We start from the raw sequence: 18027 nt of genomic DNA, 5'->3' as shown, positions 1-18027 counted from the left end.
TATAAATATATATATATATATATATATATATATATATATATATGTAGTGCAATTATATATAAATATATAATGTATGTAAAAAATCTTATTACTAATTATATTTAAAAAAATTCTTACATTTACTTTACAAAACTTGAAGTGAGATATTTGCAGCTCAACCTGAAGTGAGATATTATATTATTATATTAAAAGGACTTTTACTTACAAAATGTGTAAACTATTAATCAGTTGACAGAAGGCACATAGTAGATTGTGTAAAATTGGCTTTCCATCAGTTCTGATCATGTTGATCATTTAGAGGCTTTAGAAATTTGCATGTCAAATATGATAAAGTAGGCTGTATAGGGTTAACCCCCCTCTGCCACTTATTATTATGGTCTGTCTCATGCAGCATCTTAGCTCTCTAATGGATTTAGTAAGTGCACTTGAAACCCTTAAGTTGATGCTTGTAAATGCGTGTCGTATTGCAGACTTTCCTTCAGCTGCTGTTGAAGTGTGAAGGGCATCTCCCTGCATCCCCAGTGAGCCGTTCCCATGGTTACGAGGCCGGGTGGGCACGACGACACTGAGTGAGCTTGCGCTTATAAATAGATCTTACATAACATCCTCTTGTTGATTCCAAGAGCTCGGATAGACAAGAAGGGGAGGGAGGGAGGCGGTTGCTGGTTGACCTTTTGCTTCATGCGTTGATGCTGCTATTAGGGAGCTGCCCACGTTCACTTGCCCATGCAGAGTCTACTTCCTGTTGGGTTGTGGCTGGTCACCTTGCCTGGATAGACTGGTTGCTGTATAATGAGCTGACAGACTTGTGGTCAAGATACGATGGGTTCAAGGCATAAGACAGGCTTTGATGATGATAACAGGCAATTTGGCATTGGCATAAACATTTGTTCCTGTGATGCAAAGCTGAATTTTCAGCATCATTACTTCAGTCATCAGTGTCACATGATCCCATTCTAATGTGATGATTTGCTGCTCAAGAAACATTTCTTATTATTGTTAAATGTTGATAAATGATTTATTTGCAGTTGAAATCTTTTGTAACATTATGAATGACTAATTTTGTGTAGGGGTTTGTCCCTGAAGTCATCAGCTCATGATACAGCCACTTGTTCATTTCTCACATGCATTATGAAGACCCATGTGCACTTGTGTCATACAGCAGAAGTCAAGTGTGTCTGTTAGCGCAGCGAGCTGATTGTATGCAGCTTGTACAACACTGGAAACTCTTGCATCAATTCCAGCTGTGCCAACACACGATTCACAGCACTCCACATTACTAGGGATAGGAATGAGTATTAAAATTCTTCAATATTCTTAATATATATATATATATATATATATATATATACAGTTGTGTGAAAAAGTTAGGACACCCTACTGAATTCCATGGTTTTCTTTATCAGGGCATAATAAAAAATCATCTGGTCTTTGGCAGGTCTTAAAATTTGGAAAATAAAATCCTCAGGTGAGCAGCATCACATGACATATTGCTCTATGTCATTATTTATTTAACAAAAATAAAGCCAAGATGGAAAAGCCATGTGTGGCAAACTTAGGACACCCTATGATTCAGTTGCCTGTAGATCCACTTTTAGCGATAATAACTTGAAGTAGTAATTTTCTGTATGACTTTATCAGTCTCTCACATCATTCTGGAGGAATTTTGGCCCACTCTTCATTACAGTGTTGCTCCAGTTTATTGAGGATTGTGGGTATTTGTTTATGCACAGCTCTCACCACAGCATTTCAGTCAGGTTGAGCTCTTCACTTTGACCTGGCTATTGCAACACCTTGATTCTTTTCTTTTCAGTCGTTCTGTTGTAGATTTGCTGGTGCGCTTGGGATCATTGTTCTGTTGCATGACCCAGTTTTGGCCAAGCTTTATCTGTCGGATCTGATGGCATCACATATGACTCTAGAATACTTTGGTGTACAGAGGAGTTCATGGTCGCCTCAATGACTGTGAGGTGCCCAGATCCTGTGGCTACAAAACAAGCCAAAAATCAAACCCTCCACCAGCATGTGTGACTTTTGATATGAGGTGTTTGTGCTGATGTGCTCTTTAGGTTTTCACCAAGTGTTGTGCTGTGCATTACGGCCAAACATCTCCACTTTGGTCTCATCTGTTCAAAAGACAATGTTCTAGAAGTCTTATGGTTTGTTCAGATGCAACTTTGCAAACCTAAACGTGCTGCCTTGTTTTAGTTTTTTTTTTTAGATAAAAGAAGCTTTCAGAGGAAATTGAAAATTGAAAGCCTTCCAAACATGCCATACTTGCCCCATATATTTTCTAATTGTACTGTCATGAACTTTATCATTTAAAGGGGTTCTATTATGCTCTTTTACAAAGTCTTGATTTTGTTTTGGGGGTGTACCAGAACAGGCTCTCATACTAGGTTGTTCGAAAAACACATTCTTTTTCACATATTTTATATTATTACAGCACCTCTCTCCCCAGTCTGGCATGAACGGCTCGAATAGTTCCTGTATCAAATGAAGGTCCGCCTTCTGAAATATGAAATGTGCTGTGATTGGTTAGCTGGGCCAGTGTGTGTTGTGATTGGCAGCACTCGGCGCCTGGTCGGGAAATGTCATGCCCCTAACCATAGCCGCCTGCGAGCTTCAGTGTAAATATTGCGTAAAAATCAAATCAATTTGAGTGCAATTTAAACCCAGATGATTGTAACCACTCTCTAATTTCGTCTGTCTTGGGAAAGCTAGCGTGGCACCGACAGTGAAAACACATTACCTTCTCTAGTGCAGCTCAACCAGGTCTTGTCCCACTCGTCTGTATTTGTGACACCACAAATCCTGGAAAATATGCATTGTAGTCCAAACGAGTCGTTTGCTGTAGTTTTTGAAAAGTGATTTATGTTAAATAAAATATCTCCATTTGAAGTGGACTTTGAGCTTTGTAACTTCGCAGATCTTTTTTATGCTCAATCAGCAACATTACTTACTAACTAAAGTTGAAAAAGCATAATAGGATCCCTTTAATAGGGGTGCTCCGATCAGGATTTTTGAGGCAGGTCACAGAAAGCAGTATCTGCCGATACCGATCTTTTTAAAGCCTTCTTTTTATAGTTTATAACTATTTATAGTGATACTCCAATCAAGATTTTTAGACATTTATTCAGGGCCTGAATTTCATTTTTGAAAATGGGGGGAATTTCCTTCTTAGGTCACTCTTGTCTTGTGAGAGGGGAATCAGCACGGACTGTGCTTTCACACAGGAGTCCGCTACTGATCCGTGGCTGTTTACCACAAACACAACATTTATCCATTATTTTGATTTCAAATCCAAACACTGTCACTAAAAGTGCTTTTTCAGCACTGCAATTCATTTTTTTACACAGTACAGTAATAAAAAATTTCACAGACATGTTTAAACAATAAATATAAGCAACACATTATTCAATGCTTTTTACTTTTGCATTTACTTCTAGATTTATATATTAAGTTGCTCAAGCAAGTGGCAAAATATTTAAGCTACTTTTCTTACGTTATCACAAACTTACCATTGACAGAAATAGTCAGCTCTACTGCCTTTCCTTTTGCATTTAAATCTTTATTACAAGCAATTCTTCGGTTCATAAAGAACTTTGTTTTCCTACCTCCACAAGTGCCATCTGTTATTGCCTTGTTTATCTAAAAGTGCTCTTTCCCTTTAAACCTAGCCAAAAAGCCAAATGTGTTGACTGTGAAACACAGTAGACTTTAATAATATGCATTTATGGTGTAATTACTACATTTTCATGTCAATCCATGTTCATATTTACTGCAAAAAAATGCACTGTTACTTTAATTCAGCGCTTGCAGCGCAGCAACAGACTCGGTGCAGAAACGATCTCTGCACTGATGCAGACACACTGCTCGTGGAACGCACTGCCGGACCACAACCGTGTGTGCAGTGTGCACGCTTTATTAATCCGTTAACATGAGCGCGGAAAAAATACGCACAATATACGCACTGCAAACGGAGTATTGTAAACCTGGCATTATGTGTGTGCGCTGTGAGTGTGCATGAGCGCTCAGTCTCCAGGAGAGCGTGCGAGCGCTGAATGGTTAAACACTGGCAAGAATTAAAAAGTAATGCAATTTATAAACTTTAGTGACGATGTGACACTGCCTCGATTGTGCAAGTGACAATTGCTGTTTCAACTGTGCAGCATGCAGACAGCTCGCTTATAGACGCGATGTAGTGATTTGAAGCCATTTGCGTATTTTGAGAGTGAGAGCGCGTGGTGATTCACTCACGCTGTTTGTGAAATTACATCTCACACAAGGTTTTCAAATTACTTTAAGTTATTTAATGAAGAAATATGAAGGTGATTACCTCACATTCAGCATTATAATTATTTTACCCGCACCAGACAGAGACTGAGACAGTGCTGCTGCATGTCGTGCCAAACCTCTCATGGCAGCGTCATCAGCTTGAGATTTGTTTTTTGAGATCAGCCTTTTTAGAGACCGCCGATCAGTCATACCAAAGCAATTATCAGCCAATAGTGATCGGTAACCGATCAATCGGAGCACCCCTACCCTTTAACATATTAACTGAGGCCTGTAGAGTCTGCTGTGTAGTTCTTGGGTTGTTTGCAATTTCTCTGAGCGTTACACAGTCTGATCTTGGAGTGAATTTGCTGGGATGTCCACTCCTGGGTGGATTGGTGTCTGTTTTGAGTGTCTTCCACTTGTGAATTAACTTCTTCACTGTGGAATGAAGGACTTCAAATTGTTTGCAAATGGCTGTATTACCCTTCCCAGATTGATGGCAGTGACAATTGCTACTCTAAGGGTGGGTTGCACCTATAAGGATTAATCTAAAATCTAGATTAAATCAAGGTTTATCTAATAACTCTGTTGCACCAAACTTTAAACCTTGTTTAAAAAATAAACAGGTTTACATTTAAACCATCAACTTGACCCTGGATTTAATTTATATTTAAAATAGATTAACTTTAATCATGTTGCGCCATAACTTTAAACTCAGATTTAAATCTCAATTAGGGTTAAATCAATTAAATCTCATTTTAAATTTACAGTTGAGGAGGTTTAAAGAAAATAAAGTGCACCTACAGTTACAATTTATGTGGCTGATTGAACAAAGACAGAAACAGCGGGTGTGTCGTCAGGTCTCAGAGAGGTGTTTATTATAAATAAAAATTAAAATTAAAGCGCACTGAGCCAGCAGATTTTGAGGGTCGTTGCAGCCCATAGTAAACTTGCGTCTGCTATCGAGTCCAGTATGTGAATCCATCACTTATCTCGGTGCATCTCGCCTTACGACAAAGAAAAGAAGACAGGATCGCAGCTGCGCCTCTCGTTTCCCACGCCCACTCCACGCGTGCTGTTGAACGGCGATCAAACGGACAGGGCGCCGCTGTCACGAGCGGAGGTAGTCACTCACAATCATGCCAGTTATTTTCTCTTATCTCGATTGTTTCTTCATACGCTATACTCCATTAATTTATACTATAAATATATTTCCAATCCCCATTTATTTGTTTTTTTAATTATTTCATATATTTATTTCTTTATTTTATATTAAAATTAAGTATTCAGAAGTTACAGCAATATTTGATGAAAAAAATATTTTTAACACTTTCATATTTAATTATTTATTTGTAAGAAATTGTATTTATTTTTTCTACAATTTCTATTTTCTAAACTTTTTGTATTAATTATATTTAATTTGAACATAATTTAATTTATTTTAATTATTTTATTGATATCATTATTAGTTATACACATATTTGTTTTTTATACATTTATGCATACGTAAATTATTAATTATTATATATTATTAATTAAAGTTCAGCTATAATGGCTAATAATAATGGCTTTGCAATGCAAGCATTATAATGAACTTTAAAAAACATTCATAATCAATTATTGTTCTTATAAACCAGGCTTAAAATGCAACACTCAGTTTTATACAATATGTTACGGGGGTCCCTGCTCCGTCTTTTATCCACGAAAGGGTTCCTTGGCCTGGAAAACACTTTCCATGCTTATTTCCCCAACCGTTCCACTGTTTCGCTGTTTTCCTGGATGTGCATCATATGATAGTCAGGTGTTGACATGTTTACTGCGGCGTCGCATCTGATGTGGCCGTCTTGTTTATAAGAGCAGTCATGAGACTTGCGCATTTGAATGCCGTAATGCTATAAACTCCACTTCTCCTCCGCTCTTACATAACCTGTTGATTTGCTTCGCATTTGAATCTCTCGGAACTATTGGCTGCGTATCAGGACTGCCTTCAATTAACTTGAGTGAGGAGCATTTAACAAAGAGGTAATTTACAGAAAGAGCTTAATTTTTTTTATACGTTGTCCGATGACGTCCCGAGGTTGGAGCAGATTAATCATTTTTTTAAGTATGTCTCCTTTGTGCATGTGTGTGTGTGTTGCATTTCTCATTAGCTCGCTGTTGTTTGAAAGAGGCCTGAATGACTGAGTTCACGGTTAACCTGGAAAGAAGGCTGGTTATGTAACGAGCTCTCGAAACTGCCCCAGAATTCGGCTGATAACTTGCACTCCTCACCCTCCCTCCTTGTGTCGCGCATCACACACTCGCTCCGTGCCTGTTTGGCTCCAGAAAAGTCGGGCAGGATTTTCCTCTGCGCTCTTCTCCCCTCCTTTTTTTTTCCCTGTCGTCCTGTGCGAGCGTGCATGAGCAGCCTCTCACTGCTATCCCCTCCGCCACTCAGCTGATTACTGACTTATGTAAGGAAAAAAAAAACAACAACGAGTGAAATTATAAGAGGATATACCAGAGAAAAACACTACATAACCAGCGGGACACTTTTATTCATAGAAGGAACTGAAAGTTTTCCTTTAGGATTTAGATTGGGATGTTGTGTTCCTAAAACACAGTTTGATTTAGCAAGACCTCATTTTTGAATTCAGAAGAAAATCAAACCGTTCTAAGGGTTTTCTTTGGAAAGCAAGCACTCTGTGTGAATTGTGTGCTTGTTTGTGTGAATGTGTCTACATTGCCAGTCTTGTAGTGCTTGGGACGGTGTTGGAGACAGATGGTGTAAAATCAGGTGAGCTGAGGGAGGCACTCCAGGTTATTTCCGTGGTAGTTGCTGTGAGTTTGTGTGTGTGTGTCTGGTTATGTAACCGCAGTGGTGTGAGTCTGGCTGGCAGTAAACAGGGTGGAGGGGAGGGAGGGACGTGAGAACTCTGCTTAGGAGTATGGCTGCGCTGCTTTGCTGACTTAACTCCTTGTGCGCTGGGACAGGAGTGGCACATGCACATCTAAAGGTTTAATTGGAGTCGAATTTTCCTGGATTATTTGAGATACGAGATTATATAGAAGTATACAAGAGAAATGTAAAATATATATAATATACAAATGTAAATGATCAAATATAATTATATCAATTTAGTTTAATATCTGAAAATATAAATAATTAATATTTTTATATATTAAACCTTTTTATTTGTGTGTTTGTCTGTATATTTTTTGTGTATATGTGTGCGTGTGTGTGTGTGATTTGTATGTAAAATTTAAAGTTATATTTATGAACAATAAATATTAATGATTAGTGCTGTCAAACGATTATTCGCGATTAATCGCATCCAAAATAAAAGTTTTTGTTTGCATAATATATGTGCGTGTTCTGTATATTTATAATGTATTTATAACTACACACACATACAGTATAGGTTTTGAAAATATTTACGTCTATATTTATATACATATTATGTAAACAAAAACTTATATTTTGGATGTGATCATGATTAATCGTTTGACAGCACTATTAATGATACAATTCTGTGTACATTTATAAATAATTTATTAATTAATAATATTAATAATAATAATTATTATTATTCTATAAACAAGAAGTATATTAAAACTATATACATATAATAGACAAATTATTTGTGCATATAATTATTATTATTTGTTTTATATATTTAATTTTATTTTCATAAAATATATATTTAGTGTTTACATGTGTGTATGTATTTAATATATTATTATTTTTATTAAATATTTGCGCACACAGAAACATATTTAGTGTGTTTACATATGTGTGTATGTATTTAATATATTATTTTAAATAATAACACACGTGTGTGTGTGTATATATTTATATATATATATATATATGTATATTGTATACATATGTACATACATAAAAATATAAGATAAAAATAATATAAAAAACGTTGTTTTAATCAAATTCTAAATTAATTTTAAATGTATATTTTATTCAGTACTGAAAAGAATAGTATTGCTTTTCCTTGTATTTGGATGATTTGTGTTTAGTTGACACAATACCAAACAGTAAACTACTGGAATCAGTTATGATTTGACTTTCATTTAATTCCGGAGGTGAGAGAAAGAGATCATGAAAAGCAAAATGATGACTCTTATTGTTGCAAAAAGTTACAATCTCTCCCACCCTCTCTTTTCTACTAATTTACAGTATGCTAACTCTATTTTGTTATTTTTCTCCTCATTGTCCTCCCTATCCCTCCAGCGGTCATTTTTCTGCCGTCTGACAGGCGACAGTAAGTCAGAGAAGTTCTTCAAAGTGTTTTACGAGCGGATGAAGCTGGCCCAGCAAGAGATCAAGGCAACTGTGACGGTGAACACCAGCGATCTGGGCAGCAAGCGCAAAGACGAGGACGCCAACGACAAGGACAACCAAACACGCAAGAAAGGTCAGGGCTCAGCACGCCTGACCATAAACTACACGCACCGCTACATGTGATTATACCATGTAGCCCAGACATGCGAAAGCATAAACAAATACAATCCTCCCCATTTTTCAGTCAAGGAGGTGGCTGTAGTGACCGAAGAAATGCGAGAGCAGCTTCTTGAAGCATCTACGGCCACAAAGAAGGCCTTCACCGCTTACCGAAGGGAGGCGGACGCCGACGAGCATCAGAATGTGGCGGAGGGGCAGAGCAGCACAGGCGAGAAGAACCAGGATGACAACGAGATGAGCGTCATCATAACCATCATGCAGCCAATCCTGCGCCTCCTGCAGCTGCTTTGTGAAAACCACAACCGTGAACTGCAGGTTAGCCGCTGTACTAGAGTATATGTTGTGAAGAGTTTCCCAAATGTTGAGACCTAAAAACGTAGCTTGTCTAGCTGCACTTTCTCTAAGGAGCTGTATGTATGAGTGGTGTCAGAATAGATCTTATTCATTCAACCCAACATGAAATGTTATTTGCTAGCCATTTTTAGTTCCCTAATGTGGCGTACTTCTCAGTGAAAAGGGATATTTGGGGGGGGGGGCACTTTTAGCAAGGTTGTGATAAAGAGTGGCACAGTCAACCTGAAATATGACTGCCACCCCCACTGGATCCCCCAACATTAATGGGCTAGAGTACTGTCATTCTAACGATGCCTGTATGTCACTAGATCAGAGTGCTGTCAATAGCTGCCTGATTGTTGCATGCAAAGTTTGCATTTGGAGCGCTCAAGACGATGCCTGTATGTCACTAGATCAGAGAGCTGTCAATAGCTGCCTGATTGTTGCATGCAAAGTTTGCATTTGGAGCGCTCAACAAAACCATTAGATCAGTGGGCTCTGTCAGTGCTTTGGCAAGGTAACACTTTTTTTTGACATGCAATAAAGCTAAGTTCAAAGCCCAATTTAAAATATTGGTACAGTAAATAAAGTGCACAAAATCAGTTTTTTGTTTAGGCAGTATTTGTGGCACATTTGTCCAAAAGGTGTGCGTTTTTTGCGCCAATGCATTGTTAAAGGATCAGCGTGTCATGTAATATTCCCATATAAACTTTAACATCCAATTAAAATATATTTTTATAGTAAAATTAGCTAATTCACGAGATCAATACATCCTTTATTAGACCGCTTTGTCGAGTTAAATGCATCCTTATGGAAGTGTCGAAATGCTGAATCAATTAATTCACTTCCAACAGCGCTTAATGGGAGCAGCGTCATAGAGGGCAGAGCGTCACTTTATTTAAAGGGGACATTAATGCGTTAATGAGTAGCAAATGATTAAGTAGCTGCATTGGTTACTTTTATGCCACTGATAAAGCTTTTATATGTAGTTTGGGGTAACAAAGGGGTTTTATAGGTTTGACTGAAATAATAATGCAATAACTGACACTTTAAATCAATGTTTCAAGAAACAACAACAAAAAAATAGGGATTTCGCCTAGGGCGTCAAATTGGCTAGAAACGGCCCTGAACCCAGGAATTAAAAGGTTTAGCAAAAACGTTGTTAGCTGAAAAGGCTCAAAATATTAAAAGGTTATGAAGACAGCATTTATTTTTTGTCAAATAACATATTAAAAAAGTAAATGGAGTTTATTTATTACAAGCTAAATTGCAGAATGTGAGAAATGTCTTTCAGTTTTGGTAGCTTTTGAAGATGTTTCATGCTAGTTAAAAAAAAAAATTTGCTAATCGTCCAGAATTATTTCCATTACGTCACCCTCTTGATGTTTACAGCAATACAATACAAATATATAAAGAAACTTATTTTTTGCTAAATCTAATTTGTATATTTTATTAAATACTGAAAAGTATTAATAGTGCAATGCAGGTAAAACTGATTATTTATCTTTCGAAGAAGAGTTTCATGCTAGTTATACAATTAGCTTATCATTAACCGTTTGGTGAATTGTTTTATAATTATTTCCTTTCTTAACTAATGTTTATATTTGTAACTTTTTACATAACGCCATCCTGTGGGTGGTTACATCATAAACACGTTTTATAATTTGACTTCTTGGATCTGATATTCTCAAAGTCCTTGAAGAAGAAAAAAAAGTATATTTAAGCAATCTGAAATCCTCTTTTTGTTCCAAATACTTATTGTTGATTATATATTGACTCTGTCTGTGCTTCTTCTAGCTCTAATATGACTTATAAAAACAAAAGCATGCCCCTCATATCCTGTTTTTCTCACTTGTTCCCTAGAACTTCCTTCGCTGTCAGAACAACAAAAACAACTACAACCTGGTGTGTGAGACGCTGCAGTTCCTGGATTGTATATGTGGCAGCACTACAGGAGGTCTGGGGCTGCTGGGGCTTTATATTAACGAGAAGAACGTCGCTCTCATAAACCAGACTGTGGAGAGCCTGACAGAGTACTGCCAAGGGCCTTGCCATGAAAACCAGGTGGACATGACACATTCACACACTCTTCCTCATCCATACTTTAAAGGAATAGATCACCCAAAATGAACTTCTGTTGTCATTTACCCTCACTGTTAAAGCATCTCTGAGCAGTCTGATTCAAGAAATAATCATTCAGGAGGGCTTGATTGATCCATTGATTTTTTTGTGAATTGGATCTAATTTGTGAATCTCTTCTTGTCTCTTGAACTCAAAACACAGAGGAGGGTAAATGATGCCAGAATTGTAATTTTGGGGTGAGCAATCGCTCTAAGATTATGCCCCTCAATTATGCATCCTTATATCCACTATTATTTACTCAAAATGATGATAAAATCTTTCTTTGTTTTTCGGGCTAGGCATTATGCAACTTTTCTTACTTCGTAGGACCTTTATAATGGGGCTGATTATCATCATTGTCCTACTTTTCTAAGAGGAAATGTAGTGTATTTGTATGACGGCAATGTGCTTTTGTCCCGTAATAATTAAATGATTAGTCTTCCACTGAAGCACTCTCTTTCAGGGTCATAATTATTTAATTGATGGATGATTTTCATATTAAACATTTGGGAATGTGTTTTTTTTTTTTTTTTTCTAGGGCAGCTTTTGTTTAGATCATTTAGCCTTTTAATGCTCAATTCTGTAGCATATTCTGTAGATGTGCCTACTATACAATACTATCCAAAGGTTTGGGGTCAGTAATGTCTTCTTTTTTTTTTTTTAATAAATGAATACTAAAATATCCATTAAATTGTCCTAAAGTGACAGTAAAGACTTTCGCAAAAAAAAAAATTATATTCATAAAAGAATCCTGAAACAAATGTATCACGTTTTTCACAAAAAATATTAAGTTTTCATCATTGATAGTAATAAGAAATGTTTCTTGAGCAGCAAATCGGCATATTGGAATAATTTCTGGAGGATCATGTGACACTGTAACGATTCTGAAAATTCAGCATTGCATCACAGGAATAATTACATTTTAAAATATATAAAAATAAAAAAGTTTTTTTTAAATGTATATAATGTTTCACAATTTTTTGATTAAATTAAAGTCTAAAAATAAAATAAACAGTCTCCCCAACACCAAACGTTTAATGGTAGTGTACATTTAACATCTTTTCCCTTGTTCAGAACTGCATTGCCACGCATGAATGTAACGGCATTGACATCATCATCGCTCTCATCCTCAATGACATCAACCCTCTGGGAAAGAAGAGGATGGACTTGGTCCTGGAGCTCAAGGTGTGAGAACACTTCCACAGCTCTATGGGATGTGTACTGTAGTTTTCAATCCAGTCCAAAATAATTGACGTGAATTGTCTTTTTGTTACAGAATAACGCCTCAAAACTGCTGCTTGCCATCATGGAAAGCCGCCACGACAGTGAGAATGCGGAGAGAATCCTGTATAACATGAGGCCTAAAGAACTGGTGAATGGCACTTTGCATTTTGCACAAACACATCTTTCTCCTATTCCTGTGGACAGATTTTCTTTTTTGCATATGGTGGCAAATCTACTGTCATTATTGAAATGTTTGGTTGGTGTACAGGTGGAGGTGATCAAAAAGGCCTACATGCAGGGAGAGATTGAAGTAGAACACAACGAGGATGATGAGAATGGCGAGGAAGAGCACGCCGCTTCTCCACTAAATGTGGGTCACAACATCTACATCCTGGCCCATCAGGTGACGCACACAAATATGCACTTACACGCACTTTGACTGCGTTCACTGTGTCAGATGTCTGGATTATATCACCGTCTTCCCCTCTCCCGTGTGCTTCAGTATAGATTTTCTGCCTATTCACGTAATTATCTGGGTCTACGTCGGAGGATCAGTTATGTAACCACGTTAGGAATGGTGCAGCTTTTCCACCGGTTCTCCAAATGACACTGTTTGGCATTAGGGCTTTGTGAATGAAAAGACCAGAGAACAAAAAGTACATTAGACACGGCCCTTTGATTCAGTTTTACCCAAATAATAGAGAAATGTGCTTTTGCAGGTTGAGGCTCAAAAGGTCAGTCCATAATTGCAGCTACAAGTAATCCATTTCTGTGATGGCTACACTGGCCGTGTTTTTCAAACTGAGTTTATTTGTTCACTGCTGGGCTTTGACCCTTGGTTGTTGTCGTAATTGGACCATTGTGAGAATATTAAATGTGGCTATTTCATGGCCATTTAGCTATTGCAGAAGGAGATCAAAGTTAGGTAAATAATATTAAAAACATAATAAAACAAAAAGATACATGGTAAATTATTGTTTTTCACACAAAAATGCAAAAAATAATAAGTAAATAAGTTAATCACATTATAAGCAGATTAAATAATGGAAAATACAATGAATAGATCAAATAAAAAATACAATAGAATAAATAAAAAGTGTCTGTTAAAGTCAATATACATATGTTTGAGCATTAGTCAAATTCCTTATTTTTCTTATTCTGGTAACAAAATATGGAAGCCTGTTTCCGCCACTGATTAAAAAAAAGGTAATTGAGACTTTTTCTCTCACAGCTTTGACTTTTTCTCACAATTGCGAGCTTATATTCCGCAATGCTGACTTAATAACTCGCAACTGCGAGATATATCCCGCAATTCTGACTTTTTATCTCGAAATTCTGACTTTATAACGCACATGTAAGTTTATATCTCACAATTGCGAGAAAAAAAGTCTGAATTGCGAGTTTGTATTTCACAATTCTGAGAAAAAAAGTCAGAATTGTGAGAAGTCGCAATTACCTTTTTAAAAATTTTTATTAAGTCGTGGAAACAGGCTTCCATAAAAAATATTGCTGAGTGAGTATTGCAATAATCTGCGTGTTTATAGCTATCCAAATAAGAATGCACCAATGCTAGCAACTGAAGTTTGAAAGCCTCAGACTTTTGTGTTGTAGTTGTGACATAGTGTTATTTACCATCATCTAAAGCAGGGGTGGGGAACGTTGATCCTGGAGGGCCACTCTCCTGCAGAGTTTAGTTCCAACCCTGAAAAACCCTAGAAAAAAAAAAACATTGCATTTTTTCTTGCAGATCGTCCGCCTGGATCGCACAATGGAGCAGATCGTTTTTCCCGTCCCCAACATATGCGAGTTCCTAACCCAGGAGTCCAAGCTCCGTGTCTATTACACCACAGAGCGCGATGAGCAGGGCAGCAAGATCAACGACTTCTTCTTACGCTCTGAAGACCTCTTCAATGAAATGAACTGGCAGAAGAAGCTGCGAGGTACTCAAGAGGCCACTGGTAACGCAAACTCCGTGCCTTGTGCGTGCGCACTCCCTTCCTCTATAACCTAGTAAGCTGCTTTACACACCCTCTCCACTCCCAAAGCATCCAGGGACCCATCAGGGCTCTATTCATGTAGGGCACCCAGCTTTTGGTGCTGGGATGCATGCCTCACCCTGACCCCCTCAAGCCCGGGCAGTAGGGAGGGGGTGTAAATGTTAACTTATATAAGATAGACAAGAATAAACCTGTAACTAAAAATGATGTTTAAGTTTGCTTAAGATTTTGGTTTAATGTGTGCTTGAGGGTTTGGGAAACAAGGAAGAAAGAGAAGTCTGAATGAATCCCAAGAGTCAGGGAGAAGTCTGAATGAATCCCAAACAAACACACATGGCGGCTTACATCACAAAAGCCGATTACGGAAATAAGCTGAGCGAGGGATCAAATAAACAGATGATGGCAAAAAATTAATTCTTTAACCCATTTTCCACCAACCGGGTGCTGGTGACCAATCTGGAACCATTTCCAACTAGCTCTGCACCAGCTGCTTGAACCAGAAACCGATGTCAGGGTGGGTTAATGGCCAAACTGAATGGCAATGCAGAAGTATTAGAATATTAAAATACCAAAAAAAAAGAATATCAGAGGAACCAAAAATGTATTAAATTACCCAGGACCCATGCACTTTTGACTGTTGCATTAAAAGATCTCATGATCAAATTTAGAAAATTCTGTTTCTGTGGAAAACGGATTGGAAAGGTGAGGCAAGGATGGTAGAAAATGGGTTATTTGGAAAAGGATAAGAGCTCTCAGACAGGAAGAGTGTGAGGTGAACCGCAATAACAAGATAAAACCTGCAAGATAAGAATCAGAACTGTGTCAAAAAGCAACTTGACAGATGGAGGGGCTTGCGACAGCTATTTTCTTGCATGGGACATTTGGCCACAGATCTTGTTTGTATTTTTGAGTCTTTTGGTCATGAGTTAAAAAGGAGGGTGTGAATAAAAAGGAGGGTGTGAATTCCATGTTAGTAATGAACCTCTATGATTGACATGTAAAGGTTTTTATCAGGCAGAATCAAAGTAGAAGCAACGTTCCATTGCCGCAACCCCAAGTCATGAGTGTGGCGGCCTGTGTGTGAAAGTCCCCTCCTCCAGTTCCTCTTTTCAGACAAAAAACCCCTGTCAAAATAGCCATAGCTTAGAAACTAAATCCTCCTATAAGACTCCTCAGAGAGTCGCCTTAAATTTTAGGTGCCAGTGGTGAAATTGCACGTCTGTAAAACTGCACAACTGACCAAACAGCCTCTATCTTCATTCAGTACATGTTTTATTTGGAATAACATTGTTTAACTTAAGGCAGTTTTATGGGTGCAATGTGCAAATTCTGACCTACTACCAAAACCAAACAGAATTGCAAAAATTATGACTTTTCAAACTGATTTCAAACGATGCCATCTTCTGTTGTTCGGGCAACCAGGTGATCCTGCTCTAAATTTCACGCAGTTGGTTTAAACCAATGTTGTTGTGTTAGTACTCGAACAGATTGCTTCCCCTAGTGGCACAGAACTTACACACTTGGCCAAAGTTGGTGCTTGTTTGAATATCAGCAAAGGGTTTCAAATTAAATCTGTCAGTTTGTGTTTGTGCCAGAACCATGTACGTGGAGCTCTGATATGGTGTGCATCAGGGGCGTAGTATTGGACTCTTTTAGTTTTGTGATGGCAACACTCTGGAAAGGTACAAATTGTGCTGTTGATGTTCCTTAACATTTTGAATTGAATTTTTTTACTTGCTGCCTCCTCCAGCTCAGCCCATCCTGTACTGGTGTTCCCGTAACATGTCCTTTTGGAGCAGCATCTCCTTTAATCTTGCCGTCCTCATGAACCTGTTGGTAGCATTCTTCTATCCACTGGAAGGAGTGCGCGGAGGTGAGTTTTTTTTTGCTGTTTAGCATGAAATTCAATACAAATGTAATTTGTATTTCTTTGCATATGAGATATACAGTGGGTACGGAAAGTATTCAGACCCCCTTAAATTTTTCACTCTTTGTTATATTGCAGCCATTTGCTAAAATCATTTAAGTTAATTTTTTTCCTCAATGTATACACAGCACCGCATATTGACAGAAAAACACAGAATTGTTGACATTTTTGCAGATTTATTAAAAAAGAAAAACTTAAATATCACATGGTCCTAAGTATTCAGACCCTTTGCTGTGACACTCATATATTTAACTCAGGTGCTGTCCATTTCTTCTGATCATCCTTGAGATGGTTCTACACCTTCATTTGAGTCCAGCTGTGTTTGATTATACTGATTGGACTTGATTAGGAAAGCCACACACCTGTCTATATAAGACCCACTGTATATAAATTTCTAAAGTTTTTAATTATAATTGTATTATTATAATATTATTATATACATTATACTGTAATAAAGGATTTTTTCAAATCTCTGATCCAAACAAGCTGGATACTAGTGCTCTGTAGACAGTGCTCTGTAATTGTTAGAATACCAACCACAAATTTGATCATACTTGCATACATTGCTAGAGTACAGATTGCTGTTTTCATGGAAGTAAATGAGTGCATTCAGTAACAGATATTGGAACTTGACACTTCACTGACCTACTTTCAGCACACACAGCCCCTGAAAGACATAATTTGTCAGAGTTCCAAAAAAAACGCTGCTGGCTTTACTTCTGTCGTAACACATCTTATATAATTCATTCATTCTGAACGATTTGATCGCCTCCACTTACCTCAGTAGCGTAATTTTTTTTATATATATCCATGTTTATTCCATATAATCAATGAATAAATGTATTAATTGTATAAAATTTGATATTAATATATTAAATATATATTTTAATATTTATTGTAAAGAATGATTAAATGCATGATTAAACATTTAGAAATATAAAAAATATAAGTAAACAAAAACTAAAATACAGATTCATATTTACCTTCAGACACCTTGGAAAGCATTTCTGATCCACTAGCATGCTTGTTCTTTATGGGGTGTCGTAACGATCAGCATAACTTTTGTGCATAACCTCGTTATTGATCTTGCCCTCTTATCTGAGATCACTCGTGTAACATGTCACCTGACTCCGGCACTCACATGCACACTATTTCCCTAATCTCATAAGCTGTTAAGTCTGTGTGTCTATCTCCTCCCTGCTCTTTCTGATCAAAAGTGTGTTTGTATACATGTCGAAGGAATACGATACCTGGGGTGTATTCCAGAAAGCAGGTTATGTGACATACCCGGGTATGTTTGAGGATAAGAGAGCGGATAACCTCAGCTTTCGGTTCCAAAATTGGAGGTTACTTTCAGGGTATGTAAGTAACCATAGTAACTTGCTCTCTGAAGATAACCTACTCCGGAGCAGGTTATGTTCCGGGGTTTGTTCACTTCAGAGCTATCAGCACACACGTGACCTACTGACGAGCCTTCAGTGGGCATGACAGATAGCGCACATTATATAATATTACAATATAGATATGTAATATAGCCTACTATATACAGTATATATATATATATATATATATATATATATATATATATATATATATATATATATATATATATATATATATTATATATAAGTAATAAATAAGGTAATATTATTCTAATATGGTTATTATATTTATTTTATTGGCATATATAG

General features: G+C 37.2%; 1 protein-coding gene across 1 annotated transcript in view; it reads left to right on the top strand.

Annotated features, from left to right (window-relative positions):
* itpr1b (inositol 1,4,5-trisphosphate receptor, type 1b) overlaps window positions 1–18027 on the top strand; it is a 154227-nt gene that overhangs the window by 112222 nt on the left and 23978 nt on the right. The window contains exons 47-54 of the mRNA XM_016267396.1: window positions 8504–8687; window positions 8799–9049; window positions 10931–11131; window positions 12263–12373; window positions 12465–12560; window positions 12681–12842; window positions 14160–14352; window positions 16160–16282. Coding sequence (XP_016122882.1) covers window positions 8504–8687; window positions 8799–9049; window positions 10931–11131; window positions 12263–12373; window positions 12465–12560; window positions 12681–12842; window positions 14160–14352; window positions 16160–16282 — 1321 coding nt within the window. The remainder of the gene's footprint in view (window positions 1–8503; window positions 8688–8798; window positions 9050–10930; window positions 11132–12262; window positions 12374–12464; window positions 12561–12680; window positions 12843–14159; window positions 14353–16159; window positions 16283–18027) is intronic.

This window comes from Sinocyclocheilus grahami, unplaced genomic scaffold (assembly GCF_001515645.1).
Source record: "Sinocyclocheilus grahami isolate Dianchi unplaced genomic scaffold, SAMN03320097.WGS_v1.1 scaffold3.1, whole genome shotgun sequence".
Taxonomy (NCBI): Eukaryota; Metazoa; Chordata; class Actinopteri; order Cypriniformes; family Cyprinidae; genus Sinocyclocheilus; species Sinocyclocheilus grahami.
The sequence above is the reverse complement of the archived record's forward strand: the minus strand, read 5'-3'. Positions and strand labels throughout refer to the sequence as shown.